The 22,246-nt window shown below is 32.5% G+C and overlaps 1 protein-coding gene and 1 long non-coding RNA gene across 6 annotated transcripts in view; one reads left to right on the forward strand and one right to left on the reverse strand.

Annotated features, from left to right (window-relative positions):
• Nucleotides 1-1,508: 1,508 nt before the first annotated feature.
• LOC143047335 (uncharacterized) lies at nucleotides 1,509-19,490 on the reverse strand. Of its 2 annotated transcripts, none has more exons than XM_076220369.1 (8): nucleotides 19,426-19,490; nucleotides 16,479-16,561; nucleotides 15,199-15,345; nucleotides 13,042-13,152; nucleotides 10,140-10,253; nucleotides 9,593-9,703; nucleotides 8,233-8,255; nucleotides 1,509-2,927 (listed from the first exon to the last, which is right to left on the reverse strand). In XM_076220369.1, the coding sequence occupies exons 2-8, from the start codon at nucleotides 16,531-16,533 to the stop codon at nucleotides 1,812-1,814; spliced, it is 1,677 nt and encodes a 558-aa protein (XP_076076484.1). In that variant the 5' UTR covers nucleotides 16,534-16,561; nucleotides 19,426-19,490; the 3' UTR covers nucleotides 1,509-1,811. The 2 variants fall into 2 exon arrangements, with proteins under 2 accessions (XP_076076484.1, XP_076076485.1); XM_076220370.1 differs by lacking the exon at nucleotides 19,426-19,490 and adding an exon at nucleotides 18,529-18,648.
• A 244-nt stretch (nucleotides 19,491-19,734) lies between these two features.
• The window catches only part of LOC143047337 (uncharacterized), a 28,958-nt gene continuing 26,446 nt past the window's right edge, over nucleotides 19,735-22,246 (forward strand). For all 4 annotated transcript variants that reach the window (XR_012969505.1, XR_012969504.1, XR_012969506.1 and 1 more), the window contains exon 1: nucleotides 19,735-19,861. This is a non-coding gene — a long non-coding RNA (uncharacterized LOC143047337). The remainder of the gene's footprint in view (nucleotides 19,862-22,246) is intronic.

A 22,246-nucleotide genomic window follows, 5' to 3' on the forward strand; every position in this document is an offset into this window, starting at 1 on the left:
TACGGCTAAGATTATCTATGACTGAGATATTAAAATGCTTAGTTTTTCGCAAATTTTATAGTGTTGAAAACAGGAAATTTAAAAACATGACCATACAATTGATATTCATGTCAACAACGAGGTACTAACTACTGGGCAGGTGATCCCCTCGGAGACGAAACGTCCACCAGCAGTGGCATCGACCCAGATCGACAATAATAAAGAGGTTCCCTTCATTCGATCGACCGATTGACAGAGATCAATATTAAATTTCCGGGACATTTTGAAATGTTAATAGCTTGAATAATGTAAACAAAATAATTCAGCGATTTTTTGCGAGTAGAAAGATAACGCGAATATAAATCGCCGCGAATAAGTAAAATGTGATCTTTATCATTCAACTACATCAAGTAAATTTGAAAATCGCTTAATTAAAATTTAAAATAAAAAGACATCTTGATAGTATAAATTGAAAAAGTAGCATCAAATATTTACAAAATAAGCTGTCAGTTTTTTGTCGAATGACAATAGTTTGAAATATTTAGTCACATTTGCAAGCGACCGACAGTTTAACCTCAGTTAAATATAGATTGAGCATATGTGCTCTGCATGTTCAGCTATGTAAAAACATGTATTATGACAAAATGTAACTTAGAAAGCTATTTGAATTTGTTGATTGATGCTGTTAGCAAATAGTAAATACAATATTTTATAAACATTTCATACAAATTCATTTTCAACTCTGATGCTTATTAAATGAAACTGAAAAAGACAATTCGGCAATTACATGTCGTTATTGTAAATCTATATTCATATTGATAGTATGGGGGTCAAATAACCATCGGAGATCATGTCGATGGATAATTAGATGACTTTAATTCCGAAAAAAAAAAGCCCAGGACATGTCGCTTCTTTATAACAGTGCAATGAATAGCCGCTTTAATCTATATTGAGCAGTACAGACCTGTAGATTGTATCACTACGTGTAATGTTATTGTGTATAAGGGATAAGACAGCTGTATATAAAAAGAAATTGTAAACTAGACTATAAATATCAGAAAATAATTCTTAGGTTTGCATCCTTGTACGGATATATTTCTCCACCTTAAATCATATGTTTACATTTTCTCAAAATGACTTTGGGCAAAACAAATCTAAAAAAAAGTCATGATACACAGAACACGGAATATTCGCGTACATGTATCAGTAATTTCTCATTATTTTCAGACCAATAGCATACACATACAATGTACCACTAGGAATACAATGCCCCCTTCATATCTCTTTAAAGTAAGTAAAACGAGCAGACCATGTAGTGAATTGGTTAATGCAAGTGCCTTGTATGACAAAAAAAATGTTACTGAATATTCTTAGATGTACTTTTTATATGATGCGTAATGTATGTTAAGTGTGCTTAAAGAACAAATGGAAATAGTAGAATATGCTTTAAACGTTTTGTTTCATATGGTTTTTAAATAAATATGGAGAGATTATCTGGTTTCTTACTCAATCAATCAATTAAACAAACAAAGCACAAAGTATATTTATTAAAAACGACACTCAAATATTGCGAACTAATGTAAAGAGACATAGGAAAGAGAATAATATCAGTACGTTTCCGTGTTTGCAAATGAAGTTGAATACAATTTTAAATATGAACAGGTATTTCAAGCAATCCAATTACAAAACAGCTTCTCTAACGGATTAATCATTCAAATAACAAAATGTGTTAAATTAGTTGAATTGTTTGTGCTTTCCTGTATCGTGTTAAACCGTAATTATAAGATTACGTCAATATAATTTGATATTACAGTTATAAACGTCTGTAGTTATCAATCATTATCTTGATCATTATTACTGTCTATTCCGTCTGCACATTCACTAATACAACTATCATATTGATCAGTATCGTCATCACTAGAAAAATTGTCTAGATTTTCTGTATTTGGATCATTCTGAACTTCATTATGCTGTTCCGGGTAACGATGAAAGTCTGATGTTTCCTCGTTTTCGTCCAGGTATCGTAGTTTGTAGGGTAAGAGTGGGTGCATACTTGGCCATGGGACGTTCGGTCTACCAAATGAAGTCTTATTTCGCCGAGTTACATCTGGACTACAGAATCCATAAACTGCTTGTCGTATTATATTATCTTCAAAATATTCATTTACTAAACCCGCAAAGTCAACTTCTACTGATTGCAAGTATATTTTTAATTCTCGGACTGGTTTTGATTGTGTTCTTACTTTGGAATTTTTCTTTTTCGATCGGTCAGTCCATTGTGTACGTAAGCCCGTGTTATTGCGCAATCCCTTTACTGCATTATTGCTATCAACATTTACAGTTTTCGGTTCAATAAACTTATTCCTATGGCTATCATTGAGTAAAGCATCATTATCTGAGTTGTTATTCACATGATGTTGAATAGGCCGGTCCGTACTTCCCTGATAAGCATCCATACCATTATACTGAATACAATTATCATTAATGTCATTGAGATGATTATCGTTATTTTTCCTCGTGCCCATAATGGAATCTTCCGGATTCCTTTGTTCGAAAATATCATTTGTTTCGAATAAACGAAGGATATCTGCTAGTCTTAATAGTTCCATTTCCAAACTATTATTTTGGATTACCTTTGCAATTGAGATTGCCAGCTCTTTACTTATACCTTTCATAAATTCAATATTGAGGTAACCGTCTGTTTCAGAAAACGCCATTACATATATAGCTTGGTTAAATTCCTCTGTTCCTTGTTCTTGTACTTTCTGCAAAAACGCAGATGGTGAATACATTTTGTCTCCGCAAATGAAGAGTCTGCACGTTTTTCTACGTTGCATATTCCCTTTTGAATATTTCAGTAATATCAGCAAACACGTTTCTTGATATATGTATATTTCCTCTGTGCTAAAAGATTTGAGTCTTATTTCTTCTCCCCTGTAGGCGATGGCCTACAATTAAACAACAGAAATGTTTGGACTGAATAAATTGAATAATCAATTATTTGTTATACCTTATTTATTTTCTACACATTTTATATGCCCGACAGTTTCCAACTACAGGTACAAAGTTGATTATAGATATTAAACTAAAAATAAGAACAACGGCAAGTTAAACTATATGTTATGTTCAATTATTTGTGTTTTCAAATAAATTAGACAGACATTGTAGAAATGAAACAAGAAGTATTTCTCGTTATCAAGGGACAACACTTTACAACGACAAATTTTAAAATCTGTCAAACATGTCAAACTCCACCAAAAGTGGATCTAAATATGTTTTTGGAAGTTTCCAAGGATTTATCGAAGACTATAAACAATAGCTGATGAAACAATGGTCAAGTACCGGTCTATCAATGGACATAACTTTGGAAAGACATTTTAAGTAATACTTACAATAATATTTGAATCTTTAGAATGCGATTTTAACAGATATGAATATTCCCAATTGATAAATGATGTAAAGGATTACTTAAATGTTTACCGAAAATTTATATATTTTTAACTTTATAAAGCTTTACGAATTGACAGGAACGATTTGAATTTTTATTTTTCAAATTAAAACTGGATTTGTGTTTTTGACTGGTTTTCAAATTTCAAATGATTTGGTGCAGGCTTATGATAGTTTATTCTGTTTTATTGAGGGCATAATTCTAGAAAAACAAAAGTCAAGTAAGTGAATACTGAACTGAATTGATGTTTATACTTAAAGCATTTGCTGCAAAACATAATGAATTGAATTTATCAATTACATCGTCAAATTGTATATGTATATCAGGACGTCCGCATGTTCATTTTAGTAGGAATAGCATATACCCTGTTTTCAACTTAAAAGACAAAGTGAACTGGAAATGTTTTGATTTTATTTAAGAAAGTCTGCAAGAAAACATGCCATCCTACCCAGACCCACTATTTACTATTACAGTGCTTGTTCGTGTTTAAAAATACCAAAGGATCAGCAGACTGTGAGAACCAAAAATGTTATTTCTTAAGGATGTACTTAGGTGATCTAAGGTAAAATTAAATAAATCAAGAATTCAAAATTGATACATTAAGCTGGAAGAGAATTAGTTAGCGATCATGATAAGCTAAAAATATTGATAGAACAAGGAGCTCCTTTTCGATATATTTGATTTATAATGTATGGCGGAAAAAGGCTGACTCGGACTTTTACCTTATATTTGCATAAGTAATATTTGGGTCTCAAATCAAAAGAAAGAAAATCAAGAATCTGCTTAAATTTTGTCAAATGACCTTTTATGGGCTGTTAAGTCTTATATTAAAAGATAAATAGGTGCTATGGGGCAAAATATTTTACATTGTATCGTATGGGAAAACACCAAGAAGCACTGGGGTAAAGCTGATGACCGTAACTGCATTCACGGTCATCCCAAGATGTCGGATGAAAAATTAGGTCAGTTTCTGTATTGTCTGTTAAAGTGTTTCTATATCATTCTCTTTGCATATCATACATTGAAACGATGTAAATTTATAAAAGAATCACTCGGAAATCACTAATTACTTCCGAGAATTGTGCATGAAACGTGAAATTCGATTTGAAAAAATCGTTCAGATGACCGTAAATCATAATAAAAATATTTTTAAGATGACCGTAACATAAAACAAGGATGACCGTAATTGGTAAAAAGATGACCGTAACTTGTAAAGGATGACCGTAATTTTTAAAGACTGACTGTAATTTATATAGGAAGACCGTAACTTTTATAGGATGACCATCAATTCTAAGAAATATCCGTATTGTATTCAAAGCTTTTTTGTTGAGTTTGTCGATATCAATAGGGGCTCGGTTAGCGGATATAAATATGCTTCATAATTTTTTTTTTTAAACTACAATATAATTGGCCGTATTTTGGATTTATGACAATGATAGTAAATTGCTTATTTCTCGTAAATAATGAAATATTTATTGATAACGACGTTAAAATTTTAACACAAATTGACAGCGATACGACAAAAATTTGAAGAAACATGAATGTGTCCCTAGTACACTGATTCCTCATCTACACTATCATTTTCTATGTTTATTGGACTGTGAAAATGGGATAAAACTGTAATTTGGCATTAGAATTAAAAAGATCATACCATAGGGAAAATGTGTACTAAGTTTCAAGTTCATTTAACTTGAAGCTAGACAAACGGACAAACAAACAGACGAACGTACGCACAGACCAGAAAAACATAATGCCAATAAATGGAGCATTAAAAACATTAATAATACATACGAATATTTGGTAATCGAGTCTGTGTATGGTTCCAGAGGGCAGATTAAAAGCTTAATTTGTCCTTATATATGCAGGCGGAAACACTTTTGAAATAGAACAAAAGAATCGAAGCTCTTTGTTTATCGAGAAAACGATAAATGTTTACTGTAATGTTTGATATAGTAACAAAATTTTAAAAAGTTAATAGAAACAAATAAAACGACAATTTTCTTCTCAATTACGAAGTGGTTTACTTTAAAAACACCATTTGCATAAGTTTTCAATGTATCTATTACATAATAATGCAAATCAATAAGATTTCTAGTCGACGACATGGGTATCTATAAGGCAGCAGCAACCATTTGATTTTCTGGGAGAGGGGGGGGGGCTATGTTTTTTTATGGAAAAAAAAGTTTGTTTTTGATTCTGAGAAAAAAAAATTGCTTGTTTCACCCTCAGCTGCCACTATATGTAATGCTAAAATTGAAAGAAAAAAATAGATTGCTTTTCGCCGCAGGCGAAAATAAAAGTTTGTACAGAAAAAAAAACATAGCCCCCCCCCCCCCCTATATATATGGGTCAAGTGAAATACCTATCTAATGAATCACAAAAACAGAGTAGTTGTGTTCGAATTGCTATTTTTTTCTAAAAGTACTTGACGACAGTCTTTTAATTTGGATGATGAAAATGGATATCTTCGAAAAAAATATGATTTTCTTGTGTGCGATAACTAGGGTTTATAATCTTCAAACCACTGAAAATGTTTAGTCTACCCTTCCACGAAATATTTACTTAGAATTTTTTTAAATGCTTAAGAATTTTCGAAAATTCCACCTGACATCCAAACAGACAATAGTTTAATCAATGCAGACCAGATCATTAACTGATGCTCATTAGCTAGTAGATACATTTGTCTTTTAAAATATAACTGACATATAACGATCGATCGTAATGGTGCTATGTGGATAAATTTATCAGTTTTCAAGAGCAAAATCGGCAGGGAGTCATCCCTACAGTGGCTTCCATTTCTACGATTGTGAGCATGAACTGGCGTAATAGGGAGATAATTTTGACAAAGTAGAATCCTGACTATATGAATAACATTTCTGTATATATACAAATAACCAACAACGTCCCCCCTTGTGATACGCTATTCGTACAAGACTATTTTAAGGATCTACTTTGCTGGAGCTCACCTTCACTAGTTTAGTCTTATGATATTTTCAAAATATTTCTGTTTTTTTATTTGCACGACAAAATGGAAGACGATATAATATTAATTGATGTACATGCATTGGCATTTTTAAAAATGTGTATTTATTATATGTCATTAAAAGGAATCCCAGAAATAAAAAAAAAATCTTTTGTCGAGCAGTTGCATGGAGGCTGTGCACCGCATTTTTTCATTATACTTGTAAAGTGTCATTTTATCGCGCTTTTGTAGCATGTTTTCCCTACCTGTTCATTGGCATGTCTTTTTGCAAATTCATTTAAAAAATTTTAAACCCTCTACTGTAAAAAAGATACATATGGTAATCTTTGCATTTGAAGCACGTCTTAGTTTCTTCTACCTATATAGGAGAATGCTCTCATATTAATATGTTTATACCAACACGATTAATCATTTGATACAAAAAGGTAGTTATATAAATACGGATATTTTTTAAAATTGAGGGTCATCCTTTAAAAGTTATGGTTGTCATTTACAAATTACAGTCTTCTTTAAAGCAATTACGGTCACCCTTGTTATGAATCGCTGATTCTGTATCGGTCATTTCGATTCAATGTGATTTACGGTCATCTGAGCGATTTTTTCAACTCGAATTTCCCGTTTCATGCACATTTCTCGGAAGTAATTAGTGATTTCCGAGTGATTCTTTTATAAATTTACATCGTTTCAATGTATGATTTGTAAAGAAAATGATATTGAAACACTTTAACAGACAATACAGAAACTGACCTAATTTTTCATCCGACATCTTGGGATGACCGTGAATGCAGTTACGGTCATCAGCTTTACCCCAGTGAAGGAGTCCGAACATTTGACACTTATTCCAAATCCTCACTTAATTACATCCTTAAGTGAAGCATTTGACTGACCTTCAGATCATCTGTATTCGAGAAGCCATCACATTGTTGAGTGATATAAAGGAGGTTGTACCGTTCTAAAATGTCTTGAATAACAGTTGAATACTTATTGAGAGATTATTGCGAGTTTTTTTTTTTTTTATTTGATTTACTTTTCCGAACACACATTACAACAAATACAATATACCACTACAAGTACAAAACAAGAACTTGTCCAAGGTACCCCATTCGATCTATCATTTTCCAGGTTCAATGGACCGGGAAAGTATGGTCAAAACTCTGATTTGGCATTAAAAGAAGAAATATCAGATCATAGGGAATATATGTACTAAAATTCAAGTTGATTGGACTTCTACTATTTGAAAAACTACCTTTACCAGAAAATTTAAACTGAAGCAGGACAGACGGTCGAAAGGACGCACAGACCAGAAAACACAATGACCGTAGGTGGGGCATACAAAATCAGATCAACATACAATGCCAACTGTCCTTTGAAAATTTGTTTTATAAAATTTCAATAGTTTTGAAACACATTTTTACTTGTCAAAAATATATTTGTCCGTTCACTAAATATGATGTTTTATCGCTATTTTGTGCATTTTTCCTTTGATCTTTTTTTGTGATAATTTTTCATATCATGCTACTCGCTTGAGATGGAAAAGTATCGCTAGAAACTAAGCAGGCACGTGGCGTTGCTAACGAAATTGACAACGTCGTCATAGGTAAAATAGCGATAAACAGATTATCATTGGTCATCTCAACTCGATTGCCTTTCTCACTTCCGCCGTCCCGGCTCAAGCGATAAAGTCAATGATCAACGATAATCTATAAATATATCTAACTCCGTGATTATTCCTTCTATGAAGAAATTAATACTTCAGTTTTGAATTTCAGTGCTAGTAGACTACTGCGACTATGAAATACAATATAATATAATAACTAATTACCATTCTCAATCCTTTTTCTTGTTCTGTAATAAATAAAACTCAATTATATACATGTGACAGTTATCAATTAACAATAGCAATCCATTCCATTTCGAAACCAAATAACAACATGTGTAAATTTGTGTGTTGACAAAGATTAAGCATTATGTATGTAATGAAATGACAGCAGTAAGTCAATGAAATATTCCAATTTTCTTTTGTAATTCTTAGTTCCGATATTATGCACAAATGTAAATACCGGATATTTTCTTTTATTTCAAACATTTGAATAGTGTAGTCATCAACTCAATCATTTCAAAATAAAGACTAAACGGCTAATACAAATACAAATGCTTCAGTATATATTCGTCGGCTAGAGGCATAATTTATACATTTGTATTGATTTTACAGTACAAAATTCATAAATTACATACATATCATAAACATGTTAATTTTATACTGAACATTGTTTTCGGTGTATCTTTTTTTATTAATCAGATAATCTGCAATCCCTATTTATTGTAGAAGGTAAATCAAATTTTTAAAACCTTTCAGTAAAATTTGTTTTTACTTAACTTTGTTACTGTTGATTCATTAATATTCGTTGGAAACCAATTTGCGTGAATTTCGTGCGAACAGGGGATCCATAAAATCAAGTTCAACCAATTACAATTTTTCTAAAGGAACTTATGCGGACTATGCCAAAACAACGAAATTTGATATCCACGAATATGCAAGTTTTCCACAAACCACGAAAAATGGTACCCACGAAAATAAATGAATCAACAGTATGTCTAAGTCATGATTATTTTAATTTAAAAAAAAATCTCTTTTTCAAGCCTCATATTCATTATGAGACGATCAATTGAATATATAATAATAAAAAGATGTGGTATGATTGACAATGAGACAACTCTTAACCAGAGAACAAATAACATAAATATCTAAAACAACTATAATTCATAGTACAGATTTCATCAATACGCAAGACCCATACCGCATATCAGCTACGAAAGGTCCCAAATTGACAAAAAAACATAATACAAAAAAATACTAACGGCCTGATTTATGTACCAAATAAATGATCGAAACAATAAAATGATTGACTCATAATGAATTACATGTACATACAATGTATATCATGGTTAAACTTGTTTGTGGGCGTCAAGACCTCCCCAAACATCCATGGACATAATCATGAGGAGCAGAATCTAGGAATAATTGTTATAACTCTTTTTCAGCTTATCCCTTTAAATTATTATAATCATACTGAGTTCCCCCTTTTCTACTAGACTGTTATATAGTATATGCATGTATGTTATATACATAATTATAAAATTGACAGTTATTTCACAAAAATACGTTATTTATTAGTATTTACCTTTTCTAGTTCTACAGGAGCCAGCACTAGCATTTTGAAATTGTATAGACTGACCCAGATTCCTATCTAGAAAGCTTTCAAAGTTGTCTAGGTGTCGAAATTGTGGATTATCTATTTAATAAAACATTTATCATCAGCATAGACACCATAGAAAGAAATGAATGCACATTTAGGCACCAATCATATTATATTTATGTGTGTTTGTGTTATACAATTATATACTGTCCTCTACAATAACATAACTATAAAGAGATGTGGTATGATTGCCAAATTGAATTGAGCAGTTAAAAATTAAATGGTTCACTTTTGTAAAAAATAATCCCACTATATACTGTACCATCAGAACAAATGCATACTCATTGAGATTTTCCTTCGTTTCAGTATGTAAGTTGTGCTTTATTAATGTCGTCCATGTTAGAATATCTAATAAAGTGTTTATTTTGTACAAAAAATGTATAAATTAAATGATGTCTTGTGGATGTGAACATGGATAAGTATGATTTCAACAAAAGAAGACACACCTATAGAATATTTGACATGTATTTACCTTGTATATTCTTATCAATGCACGTTGTTTGGTCTCTGGTTACAACATTCTCATTGGTTTGTCGCTTTTTCTTTTCTGTTCTCCCTTTACGTTGGGCGGCATTTTTATTTGATACTAAAAAGTCAATAAATTCAAAAACTCTTTTAACATTTGTAATACATTTACTTTTGTTCGAGCACTTATTAATAAGATCACCCCTAGTTTTTGTTAGGGTTTGTGTTGCTTTTTCTTTGGTTTTCTTTCTTGTGTTTTGTGTACTGTTGTTGGTTTTCATGCTCTATTCATTTTTTGAAATTTTTGTCAATTTGTTTTCGACGTATGAATTCAATTTGAATGCCTCTTTTATATCTTTAGCATCTGTAGATCTTCTTCTAATCAGTGATATTCTAGCACACTGCAAGGCTAATCAAGTTTCAAAGTATACTCTTAAGCTTTATATACATACATTTAAATAACAGTTATCATATATGAAATGTATGTCCTTATACCTATCTATACTAAATATCATATTTAGTGATTTACTTTTTTTCATGGTACATGTATATTACTGTTGGTTTCATGGGTCTTTATAGAATTTTGTATCAACCTTAACATAAGAAGTGCAAACCAAGAAAACGTAAATCTTCTATACTATTAAACGAGAAGACCTCATTTTGGGTGTCGCTTCTCTTCTTTCCACAATAAATTAATCATCATGCCTCTGTGTCCTATGGGTACAGTGCATAATCGTATTTGTCATCCATTCATATGATTATTCAGATTGAGTTATTTTGGGTCAAAAACAAGAAAAAAGACGTCCGGATATGTTTCCGTCATTGGGCGAAATTTTAAGTCAGATTAGACTTCCGGTTTGCGTTTTTCTGTATACTTTGAACATATATTAATACTACGAATACAGTGTATTTTCTGTCTTATATCCGTCATTGGTCGAAATTTAAGTCAGATTTGACCTCCGGTTTGCGTTTTTCTTTTTACTTTGAAACAAATACATATACTACGAATAAAGTGTATTTTCTGTCTGATATCATTTTCAAGTTTACTATCCACGGCAGTCACAGGGTTTATTTAATAGAGAGGGTCTGAATAATATATCAATGACCGCTGTGGATCAATTATTACACTGAGATTTGACTGTAAAAAGAAAATATACTTTCGGGACGTCTGGAACGGGTGTTTTTAAGATCGAAATTTCAGGATTGACCATTTCGGGATCCGGGATTTCTTTTTTCGAATTTCGGGATGTCGAGATATTTAATTGGTATAATAAATTCATAACCTCGGGATTTCATGTTTTCAAGCCCGGGATATTGGGATCAGGGCCCCTACGTGTGGCGGATCCAGAAATTTTCATACGCAGAGGCCCGTTGACTGCCTAAGAGGGGCCCGCTCCGGTCATGCTTCAGTGATTCCCTATATAAGCAACCAATTATTTTCCAGAAAAGGGGGGGGCGCCCCTAAATCCGCCTCTGCCCCGACCCCCCCCCCCCCCCTTTAATGAATGTTCATAATATACAGATAAGCGCTAAAATTATTCATGTGTCATAAAAAGGATTTTTTTGTGGAAAAAGGAGGAGCCGGGCTAGAAAAACAATTATCCTGTCCCAAATTACCTATGACTTTTGATACCTTTTCTGAAATACTCAAGTCACTAAATGTTTTACAAAAAAAAGAAGATGTGGTATGAATGCCAATGAGACAGTTCTCCACAAGAGACCAATATGACACCGAAATTAACATTTAAAGGTCACCTAACGGCCTTCAACAATAAGCAAAAGCCGATACTGCATAGTCTGATATAAAAGGCCCCGAAATGACAATGTAAAACAATTCAAATGAGAAAACTAACAGCCTTATTTATGTGCAAAAAATGAACGAAAAACAAATATCACTGAACCACTGAATTATAGGCTCCTGACTGGAATGTTCATAATACATGTACACTAAATGTATGTTCATAATGAAATTAATAGAAAACAAAAAATGTGAATTTTGGAAATAAAGGAGAAGGGTTAAAAAAAACATTTTCCTGTCCCCAAGTACCTATGACTTTTGATACTTTTCCTGAAATTCTCAAGTTATTAAATCTTTTACAAAATTCTTCCTACAACACTTTACATCCTTTCAAATACGCTCTAAATGCCCGCGATTTCGCGGGTGTGTTCTGGTATACATTGATAACAACACTATTTTGTATCACGTTTATCATGCTGTATCTTTTGAACATCTTAGGGAACTACCATTTGATTTTTTTGGGGGGGCTAGGATGAAAAATTTTGTCCTGCATTTTTTTTTAGTTGTAATCTCTGTCCTGCCTTTTTATTTTTCACTCTATTCGGTCCTGCCTTTTTTTTTTTTTTTAGTTTATCCTGACTTTTTTATACATAAATTGACTAGTATATATTTGTTTAGGGGCCAGCTGAAGGACGCCTCCGGGTGCGGGAATTTCTCGCTACATTGAAGACCTGTTGGTGACCCTCTGCTGTTGTTTTTTATTTGGGCGGGTTTTGTCTCTTTGACACATTCCCCATTTCCATTCTCAATTTTATCCTGACTTTTTTTTTTGCAAGTGTCTCATCCTGCCTTTTCTTTTTACTCAAAACTCCTGTCCTGCCTATTTTTTTCAAATTTCATCCTAGCCCCCCCCATAAAAATTAAATGGTAGCTCCCTTACTAAAAGTGCATGAATTTGAAAATTATTTCTTTTTAAAATTCAGTCAAATGTAAAATAGTAAAATATTTTTATGGAAACAAAACTCGTTCGAAGCATTTTTTTTAGAATTTTACCCCCCGGATCCTTAGTTAATCACTTACTTTGAGAATCATTTCATGCCCATATCGAAGCACTTAGCAGGACAAGATTTCATTTTAATTATTTTTTTAGCTTAAGCAAAGCATTACTCACCGTTTAGATTTAGTTCAGCTTTGAATTCAGTTCCATCTTGAGTTTTTGAGAAGTATTTAAACTTAGAACCAGTAGGCAGTTTAATATCTAACTTGGAACGACCTGATTTGTCTGAAAAAATGAAAACAGTTTTAGTGTGTATAATCCAGTCAGTGCAAAAACGACAGGACAATAAAGACATGTGATGCATCTAAAATTAAATAATGGTCAAGCGATACAAATTTCGTTAATGCTAAGTTATTGTAGATTTTTTATTTCTAACTATGATATGGTTGGATGTAATTATATATGCGTATTATAGATGACCACGAATATGGTCTCCGAAATAACCGAATGCGACTTGTACGCGCATATTTCATGGACAGGTGCAACAAGTAGGAACTGCCTACCCTTCTAGAGTATCAGAATTCACCTCGGGTTTTTGTTGTGTTTCGTGTTACTCAAAAATAAGTGTGTAGTGATTTTTGAGAAGTTGTCTTGTTTTTCTCCGACTAATGTTTTTTTTTACCTTCTTGTTATCTCTTCCCTCTATGTCTTTTTTTACAATTCTTTAAATGTTTTGAGAATGAAATATTTTTAGAGGGTCGTATCGAATAAAATAATACAACTATACGTGATTAATACACGATGTATCCTTAGCTTCCGTTTGCATGCTTGTACAAAATTAGCATACGAGAATAACTTTAATTTAAACATATTTATAGTGGATTGGGAAAAAAATTTGCAACTTATATAAATCCCTATTCACTTTGCGGGTGAGAGTGCTGCCTTGTAGCGACATTATCCTGCTCATTTTCGGGTGTCTTTTACGTGCAAGAGATATGGCTCTATGTTAACACGGGTCAGCCATTTATCGTCCCCTTCCGACGGACTATCATCGTTTCCGCATGACCATACTCGCAAATGGTGTGGAGTCCCTAATTATTTTTTTTTAATCCCGGAACGGGAATCGAACCAGGAACCTTTGTGTTAATATTCTGATGCCCTTACCACTACACCACGGCTCTCTTTGAGAATAACTTTGGCATTTGTAACGGTCAAGAAAAACATAACAATTAATTCCTACACCTTTCTTACACTTTTTTTCTTTTAGACTTCATTTAGATTAAAAACGCATGTCAGAAATCCGGCAAATTGCATTAGGGTAAAATACCATGAAATGTATCCTCAGATTTCGTATACGCTCTTCGTTCTTACAGCGGTTCTTGGATCATGTATTTCGGTTGTTAAACAATGGTACATATAAAAAAAAATAAGGAGATGTGGTATGATTTCCAATGGAGTGGATGTAATCACGCAATCTTAGCAACCGTACGCGTACAGCCTTCAACAATGTTATGAGTGTGTAAAGTTGGTTATCTCCGTTGTACGGTCAGTTTGAATTTGTTTGGGGAATATTGTAGTTCCATAATTAGAATGTAGTGATAAATACGAACATTAAGAAAAATGCATCTAACCTCATATTTTCATTTTCCTCACATACTTTAACTTCTTTAATTAAACCATTTTGTTTAAATTGGAATTTGATTTCATTTCAACGTAATAGATACATTGCCTGAAAGTTCCTTGGCGAGATATCATCAAAATATCCTTGAAAGTTTCCTTACGTGTCAAATTAGCAAATAAGGATCCCTCCGAATTCGCTATGTCGTATGAGTGATTTTCGAATATGAAATAATTTCCACTGGACGTTCTACAAGCAACAATCAATATATCAATTAATAATTTTGGCTATGAGTACGATTGAGGATTATATTCTGCATCAAAATGTTGATGCTTCGTGTATATTTTAATTGGGTCAGAAACTCTTCTTTTTGTCAGTTAGTTCTAATGTTATTCCCGAACTTTGTACTTGAAAGAAGAAACCTTTATATAATTAATATGTTTCTTGTGCACTTATTTGTTATTCTCCGCGATTTTTTTTTTGAAGTTCAGCTCTTACAACATTTGTCTTGGATTTGTAGAATGGTTGGTCCTTACATCTTTATACAAGAAATACTTGACACAAAATACACGTGTTTACTGGTATGAAGAGTTTGTAGACCTGTAAGATAAATGTACTTGTATGTTTATTATGTTTTATCTTGAAGATGATCTTATATCGCCTTTCATTCGTATAAAGCGATTTGGTAGCATTTGGCTTCAATAGTACTGTACCTTTGTAACTAAGTATATCTAATGTGTTGCTTCCTTGTTCAACAGAAATGTCGGGATATATATAGATATTTTGGATTTTTCCATTTCCGGTAATCATGGCAATATAATCCACAATCCTTTGAATATAGGACTTCTTAATAACTCGTTCTGTAAAAAAACAATAATTCATATTTTCACTTACATCTAGAAATTTACAATGGGAGTCGGTTAAAAACAAGAGTAACATATGTGCCTGTATCCGCTCACCTGGTGCAAGAAATTGTCAGTTTGGTAATAATGAGATTTGACTCTATATATTCATTTGTTACTACAATGTATACCATATATAGTTATTTTTGTGTTGATGATCGTTTTTTTAGTTATAATGGTGAACCTAGCTCTCACAATTGTTTTTATATATCAGCTAAAAATGCAAAACCAGTAACAAGCAGCATTTGTGAGGCACTACATGAATGTATCAATTAATCGTGAGGTAAAAAAGGTTTATTTTCAACCAGTCTTTTTTTCTTTAATCAATACTGACCCCTATATTTTAGCAGATCCATATTGGTCGATCAACCTCGATGTAAACCACAAACCTTATAGTAATATCCAAAAGATGATGCAGACAAACTTTGGTTTTACTCAATTGGGGTAAGTCGGAAACAGAAGATTTTTAAAGTTACGAATGACGGTCGACATACGACGAAAGGATCGATGCACAACAAACGCAAAGTGGTGGTAAACTTCACATGGCCGTTCGGTCCGGATGAGCTAACAGAATCTTACAACAAAACATCAATTAAGATTTCAAATTGTGAATTTTGTATTTTTAGGTAGCAACATTTCAGGGACGTTATATAGCAAAACTGTGAACACGTGCCACGTGGTAAATCTAGCTCGGGTATACCTGGAACATCACAATGTAACAAACACTTAACGAGTTTATGAATTATACAAATTTATTAAAACTATTTGAAAGAGTGGGCACAGCATGATTTCCGCAAAACAAAAGTGAAATTTGTCCTCTAAATATATCGGAGTGACGGACTGCAATGGCAAAACAGATTATGTACTGTAGATGCAATAAATGGGGAAAAAACCTACTTACATGATTGTATTTACAGTTGATGTAGTTGTGATTGACAGACCGTATGTCGCAAGGTTAGCAAGTATATATAAACTTATACATACGGAGCTAGACGGCCGGAAACGAGTTCATCATGTTTTAAATCATATATCCTTTCTTACGAATGTATGACACGAGAAAAAAAAACTTGATCTTTCTATCATATATATACCTTGTGCTCCTGCAAAATAGTTATTGCAATGGTTTGGATCCTCCATTTTTACCATCGTTGTTCACTAGATGTAACTATAAATCCTAAAACAAAAGAACATGTAGAATATTAAATGTTATTGACGAAAATTCTGTTTATGAAAAATTCTGATTTTCATCGTGCATTTCAATTTCTTTGATTGAAATGCTGTAATAAATACCTTTCCATTCAATTCAAGTGTGTTTTTGTTTTATTTTCAATTTTTTTATCAATCTTTTGAACAAATCTATTTTAATATTAAAATTATATTTTGATTCCAACTGCTGCTCCGGTCAAATATGTGCGCTATTGTCTCTTAAATATGGACGAAGTTTAGTAGCGGCACTTCAAAGAGTGTTTAACATACAGCAGTTAAACACAGCATCGTGAACATTATTCCTTGGGTTATCGAAATATTATGTTTTAAAGCGCACTGAACTATAGGCAATAAATATCGACAACATAATACACTTCAGAACTTAAAAAAAAAGAGTAGTCTCGATATCTTTAATTTGAATAAACTTATTTAATAGGGTTGCTGTCCAATTGATATACACATCTATTTGGGGTAATTTGATCTTCGTGTACATGAAACAAAAAATAAATACATCTATACTAGCAGGTACCCGCTGAAATAACGTGCGTTCTGTAAAAGTCTGAAATAAGACCGTGGCACCTATTGTGACAACAGGTTGCCTTGTGAATACCAGTTACTCATCCTGTGTTAAGACAGAAATAAGGCTATCTAGCCAAAAGGCTGTTGTTTCTTTCTGCTAGGCCACTGCCAATCAGTTGGAACTTACTCCGAGGAATCACCACCTATCCTTGTCTTGTCTTTTTTTCAATTAAGGTTATTGTCTCATTTGCACTTTCACCTGTCAAAGACAATAACCTTAATTGAAAGAAAAAAAGTTCAAATATAAATTGTTCGTCTGTTGCAGTATGATATATAAACGACGAATGACTTGGGCATATACTTGTGTTTATCCCTTTGTCTTCTTTCAACCGGCAATGAAATGATTGCCATAAAAGGAGTGTTGTTATCCATTTTACCCTGCGGTATTTATAACGAATATGAACATTTCATCCAATGCCAATGATAAGAAGGTGTCAGGATCTCCACACGTTAAGCAACTTCAGCAGCAATTCTTTTAAATGTCCGTAATATGCCTATTAAAAAGACTGTCTTCATCCAGTATGCTTCCTTTTCTAGTGTCATTTGTAAAGTTTTCGCCCTTCATCCAGGACAACCCCCTTATAGCGTGAAAAGGAGAAAAGCTAATCGTGAAATTTGAACTTGACCTACATTTAGTCACAGGACACAACATATCTAAATTTGAAAAGATTTCATCAAAATCATCAATATGTTTTGATGTTAAAAAACTGACATTGTTTGGCAGCCAAACATCCGTCCGCCCACCCGCCGTACAATCCAAAATCATTATCCGATTTTTCTTTCTAAAATATGGTTAACAGGTTAAGAAATTAATTTCTCGTTTGAATTTTTTTACATTGTCATTTCGGGCCTTTTATAGCTGATTATGCGGTATGGGCTTTGCGCATTGTTGAAGGCCGTACGGTGACCTATAGTTGTTAATTTCTGTGTTATTTTGGTCTCTTGTGGAAAGTTGTCTCATTGACAATCATACCACATCTTCCTTTTTTATATTAGAATTTATTTATATATGAAAAAAAAACTGTGTTTAAATTTTATACACTTAAGATGACCGAAGAAAAATGACTCGGTTATCAGTAGGCCTATTATAGACGCCCTATAGTGACCAAAAAGTTTAGCTGAAACATTTTAACCAATTCTGTCACATTTATGATCTATTGAATGATACAATCACGTTTCGTCTTGTGTTAGTTATCATATTGTAGTATGATTTGTTTCTAATATTAAATGAATTTAATGATCGTAAATAGTTATCTTATATGTTAAGTTACGTTAGACATGTTAGAGTTCTATTTGAATCAAGTCATTGTTTTATTCCATGAGCACATACGACATGTTATAAGTATAAATCAATACCTTTACAGCCAATTCAATTGAGTGTGTAGGCACAGGTAGTATCTTTGGTTAGCTTTCTTGCTAGCTTAACTGTGAAGTCATTATTAGGTAAGGTATACTCCTTTCGAAGCAGCCTAGTCCTACAGACAGATCCTACAGACAGATAGATTGGTTATCTGTCGGACTACTCTACCCTTAAAGGAGGATAGTTTACCTATCCTACTAATGACATCACGTTTCAGCTAGCAAGCAAGCTAACCAAAGATATTACCTTTGCCTACACGCTCAATGAAATCGGCTGTAAAAGTTTTTCGCAAATTGGGTTGAGGAAAGAAGACTAATTTAGTATCAATGAATTTACCTGTTTTAAAATGAAGGCATAGTATAATTATATAATTCTATTCTTTTTAGTCATCGAGTCATTTGACATATCCTCTAGGACATGTAGGACTATTCATAACTATTCATTGCGCGAGAGTTTCACATTTAAGTACCAATTTCCGGGTAAAATCCATATCTTTCAAAAATACCCTATATCAATTTGTTTGACACGTACATTTGTACATGACGTATTGGATTTCATAACAAAAGTTGAGACATCCTCGAGCGTAAACACAATTTGAAATTAAGATTTTTATAACACTATCATTTGCCTTTAATACTGCATTATTTATTAGAAATAACCCAACTGACGCGAAAATATATGTGACGAAAATAAACATGATAAAAACAAATTGAGATGCATTGATATATATGTAATGATTCGACTTTGTTTTATACTGAGAATAAAACTCGATGACATATTATACAAAGATGTGTAATAGTCACAATAATGAAGAATTTGATATCCCTATACAATTGTACACACTTTCTTTGAGGAAATATTTACCTTATCACTATGAATATGAAACAACTTACGTGGGTGTCCTTTAAGCGCCATTTCAAATGTTGTATTGAATATTTTTAAAAACATTAGTCAGACACCGTATATAGGCTAATAATTTCTATTTTTAAAATTGAGACTTCCCCGTTCCTATTTTAAGAAAAAAATAACAAATGTGCTTTAATTATGTTTATAAGTAAAAAATAAGTTATGTTTTAGTCTGTATTTAATGAAACTATCATTGTATTCTATCATTTAAATCAATAAAAAACTGTAAAATTCAAAAATAAATTTTATAGGTACTTTCACTTTTCAGTGTCACTGCGTACATTGTTTCAAGTGTACGGGAAACCCGCTGTGTGTCGAATAATCTATAACCTATATGTAATTACATATATTTTAATACTAAGTTTAAATTAACTTGCGTGTGTGGTTTTTAATGGAAATGATTCTGAAATGTTTTGTTTCCGCGTAAGTTGATTATTCTTAGATTTTTATGACCGCATATCTAACAATGTCTAATTTATAAAAATATTACACAAATATTTATATTAAACATGCATGTCTGCACTTTTGAAATGTTGTAATTTATTCAACGTGGTTAACATGTCCCACAAAAACGAAAGTTGTAGTTAGGTCTTAGCTCTTCTAAATTTTTTTTTATTGCAAGTTTTGTAAAAAAAAAACTTGATCATAATTGTTATACCTGATGTTTTTTTGATTTACACTGGTATTTCATGTCAAAACTATCGTACATTGCCTGGTTTTCCAGTCGAATTACAAGGGCTTCTCAGCTCACATGATGATGCGTATATAGAATTTATTTACATGATAATTCAAATAATAAGAAGATGTTGTATGATACCCAATGAGACAAATTTCCACCAGAGAAACATAACGTAGAGGTTAACATCCATATGTACCGTGCAGCCTTCGACAATGTGCAAAACTAAAACCGCGTAGTAATGTATGAAAGACCTCAGAGAGACAATTTAAATGAGAAACCATTAAACGAGAAAAATGACTGCATCATTTATGAACAAAACAATAAACGAAAAACAGCAACAAACGACAACCATTGAAAAACAAGTTCCAGAAAGAAAACAAAATTGAAGAAATTCCGACTCATAAAACACAAAGCACAGAAATGAAAATCTAACTCGCAATTATACTGACAGCGGTAGCGAATCAAGTCGTTTTACCTACGCATTTCGTATCCATGCGATATAACCTTTTCGTACCCAACATTTACCGTTTCGTACCCATTATCAAAATCTATTTGTACCCTGTAGGCCATGTACTCAAATGGAAATAATGTGTAAAATATGGCTTAGTGCAATGCTAAAATTTAGGTATGGGTTTCATATTATATTTGTAAAAACTGTTTTAGAGCATAAAAAAATAATACGATCACATTATGTGAAACGATCAAGATAGTCTTTACCAATAATATCTGTTCAAACAGGAAACAATGAAATATCCGTGGCCCCTTGTAACTTATAGTAGTTTTATTTAACAATTAAGCTCTTCAAATTATTTTCAAGTTACGATTCTGTAGTCTGCGGTAGAGAAACCAATAGAGAAAGTGCTAGTGCGACGTCATCAGGTCATATGGAAAGTCTAAATAATATTAGTTAGTTCCATAGTGCGCTAGTGACCTAATACAATAGATATAAAGTCAGTAAATTCCATATGGGATGAGAGAAGATCGAATCATTAAATAGAATTTACTGATCCCCATATATATCGTAGTAGATCAGTAACACACTATGAAACGCATTTTTCCTTCCGACTATCGTATCATGTCGTATTAGACCATAGTGGCCTATTAAAGTGACCAAGTCTTCCACACTGTTAGTATTACGAACCTACTTCCATTGATTTGCACAAAAAAAAATGCCAACAAAAACAATTTGTTAGCTTAAATCCGTGTCGAATACCGTACCTTGTCCTTAAATGGTTTACTTTTATAAATTGTGACTTGGATGGAGAGTCTTCTCATTGGCACTCATACCACATCTTCCTATATCTATTTAAGAATATATTTCAATCGTTCATCATCAATTTCTTCATCTTATGAAACCTTTAAGATTGTTCCTGAATACCGTGTTGTTTTTATAAAGCGACGTAATACTACTACTAACTGTGTATTGAAACTAGCCCGGCCTACTAACTCAATATGGAACCCTACTTATCCCATATATGGAATATACACGGTCTCCACGCGGTTGCTTTTAACCTAAGTTTATCATTTCCCTAGTAGTGTGTAGGAATTAAGATAATTATTTATTCGGAAAAGGTGACCTAGAGCAATGCTAACATTTAAGTATGGGTTACTTATATTGTATTTGTATACGAGTATCACAAAATTGATACACAAACATAATCTGAACGATAAAGATTGTTTGAACCAAATTTGTTCTAAAAGGAAATAATGAAAGGTGCACGCTAAATGCATCTACATGTAGTTGTATCCCTAACAACCTCGTAAAATAATTTTCAAGTACTAAGTATTCTGAAGTCTGAGAAAACAATAATGAATGGGACAGTGCATCGTCATATTGAGTTTATTATTCCAATTTCGTTTCAGACGTAAAAATAAAAAGACTAAATAATTACTGTTTGTCAATTTTTGTGTAGTGTTAATTTATAAAAACAAGCGTATAAGAAACGAATGTATGTAAATTAAATATTTATGTTCAGGAAGTCAAAGCATAGGTAATGGAATAAAACATTCATTTCACTTGCCGTCGGGAGATATAAATATTTGTTCACCCCCGAAAAATCATATTTTAACGGGTATTGTCCTCGTGCAATATAAATCCTTCTTGGAGAACAAATCTTCATATCTTTCCC

This window comes from Mytilus galloprovincialis, chromosome 10 (assembly GCF_965363235.1).
Source record: "Mytilus galloprovincialis chromosome 10, xbMytGall1.hap1.1, whole genome shotgun sequence".
Lineage (NCBI taxonomy): Eukaryota > Metazoa > Mollusca > Bivalvia > Mytilida > Mytilidae > Mytilus > Mytilus galloprovincialis.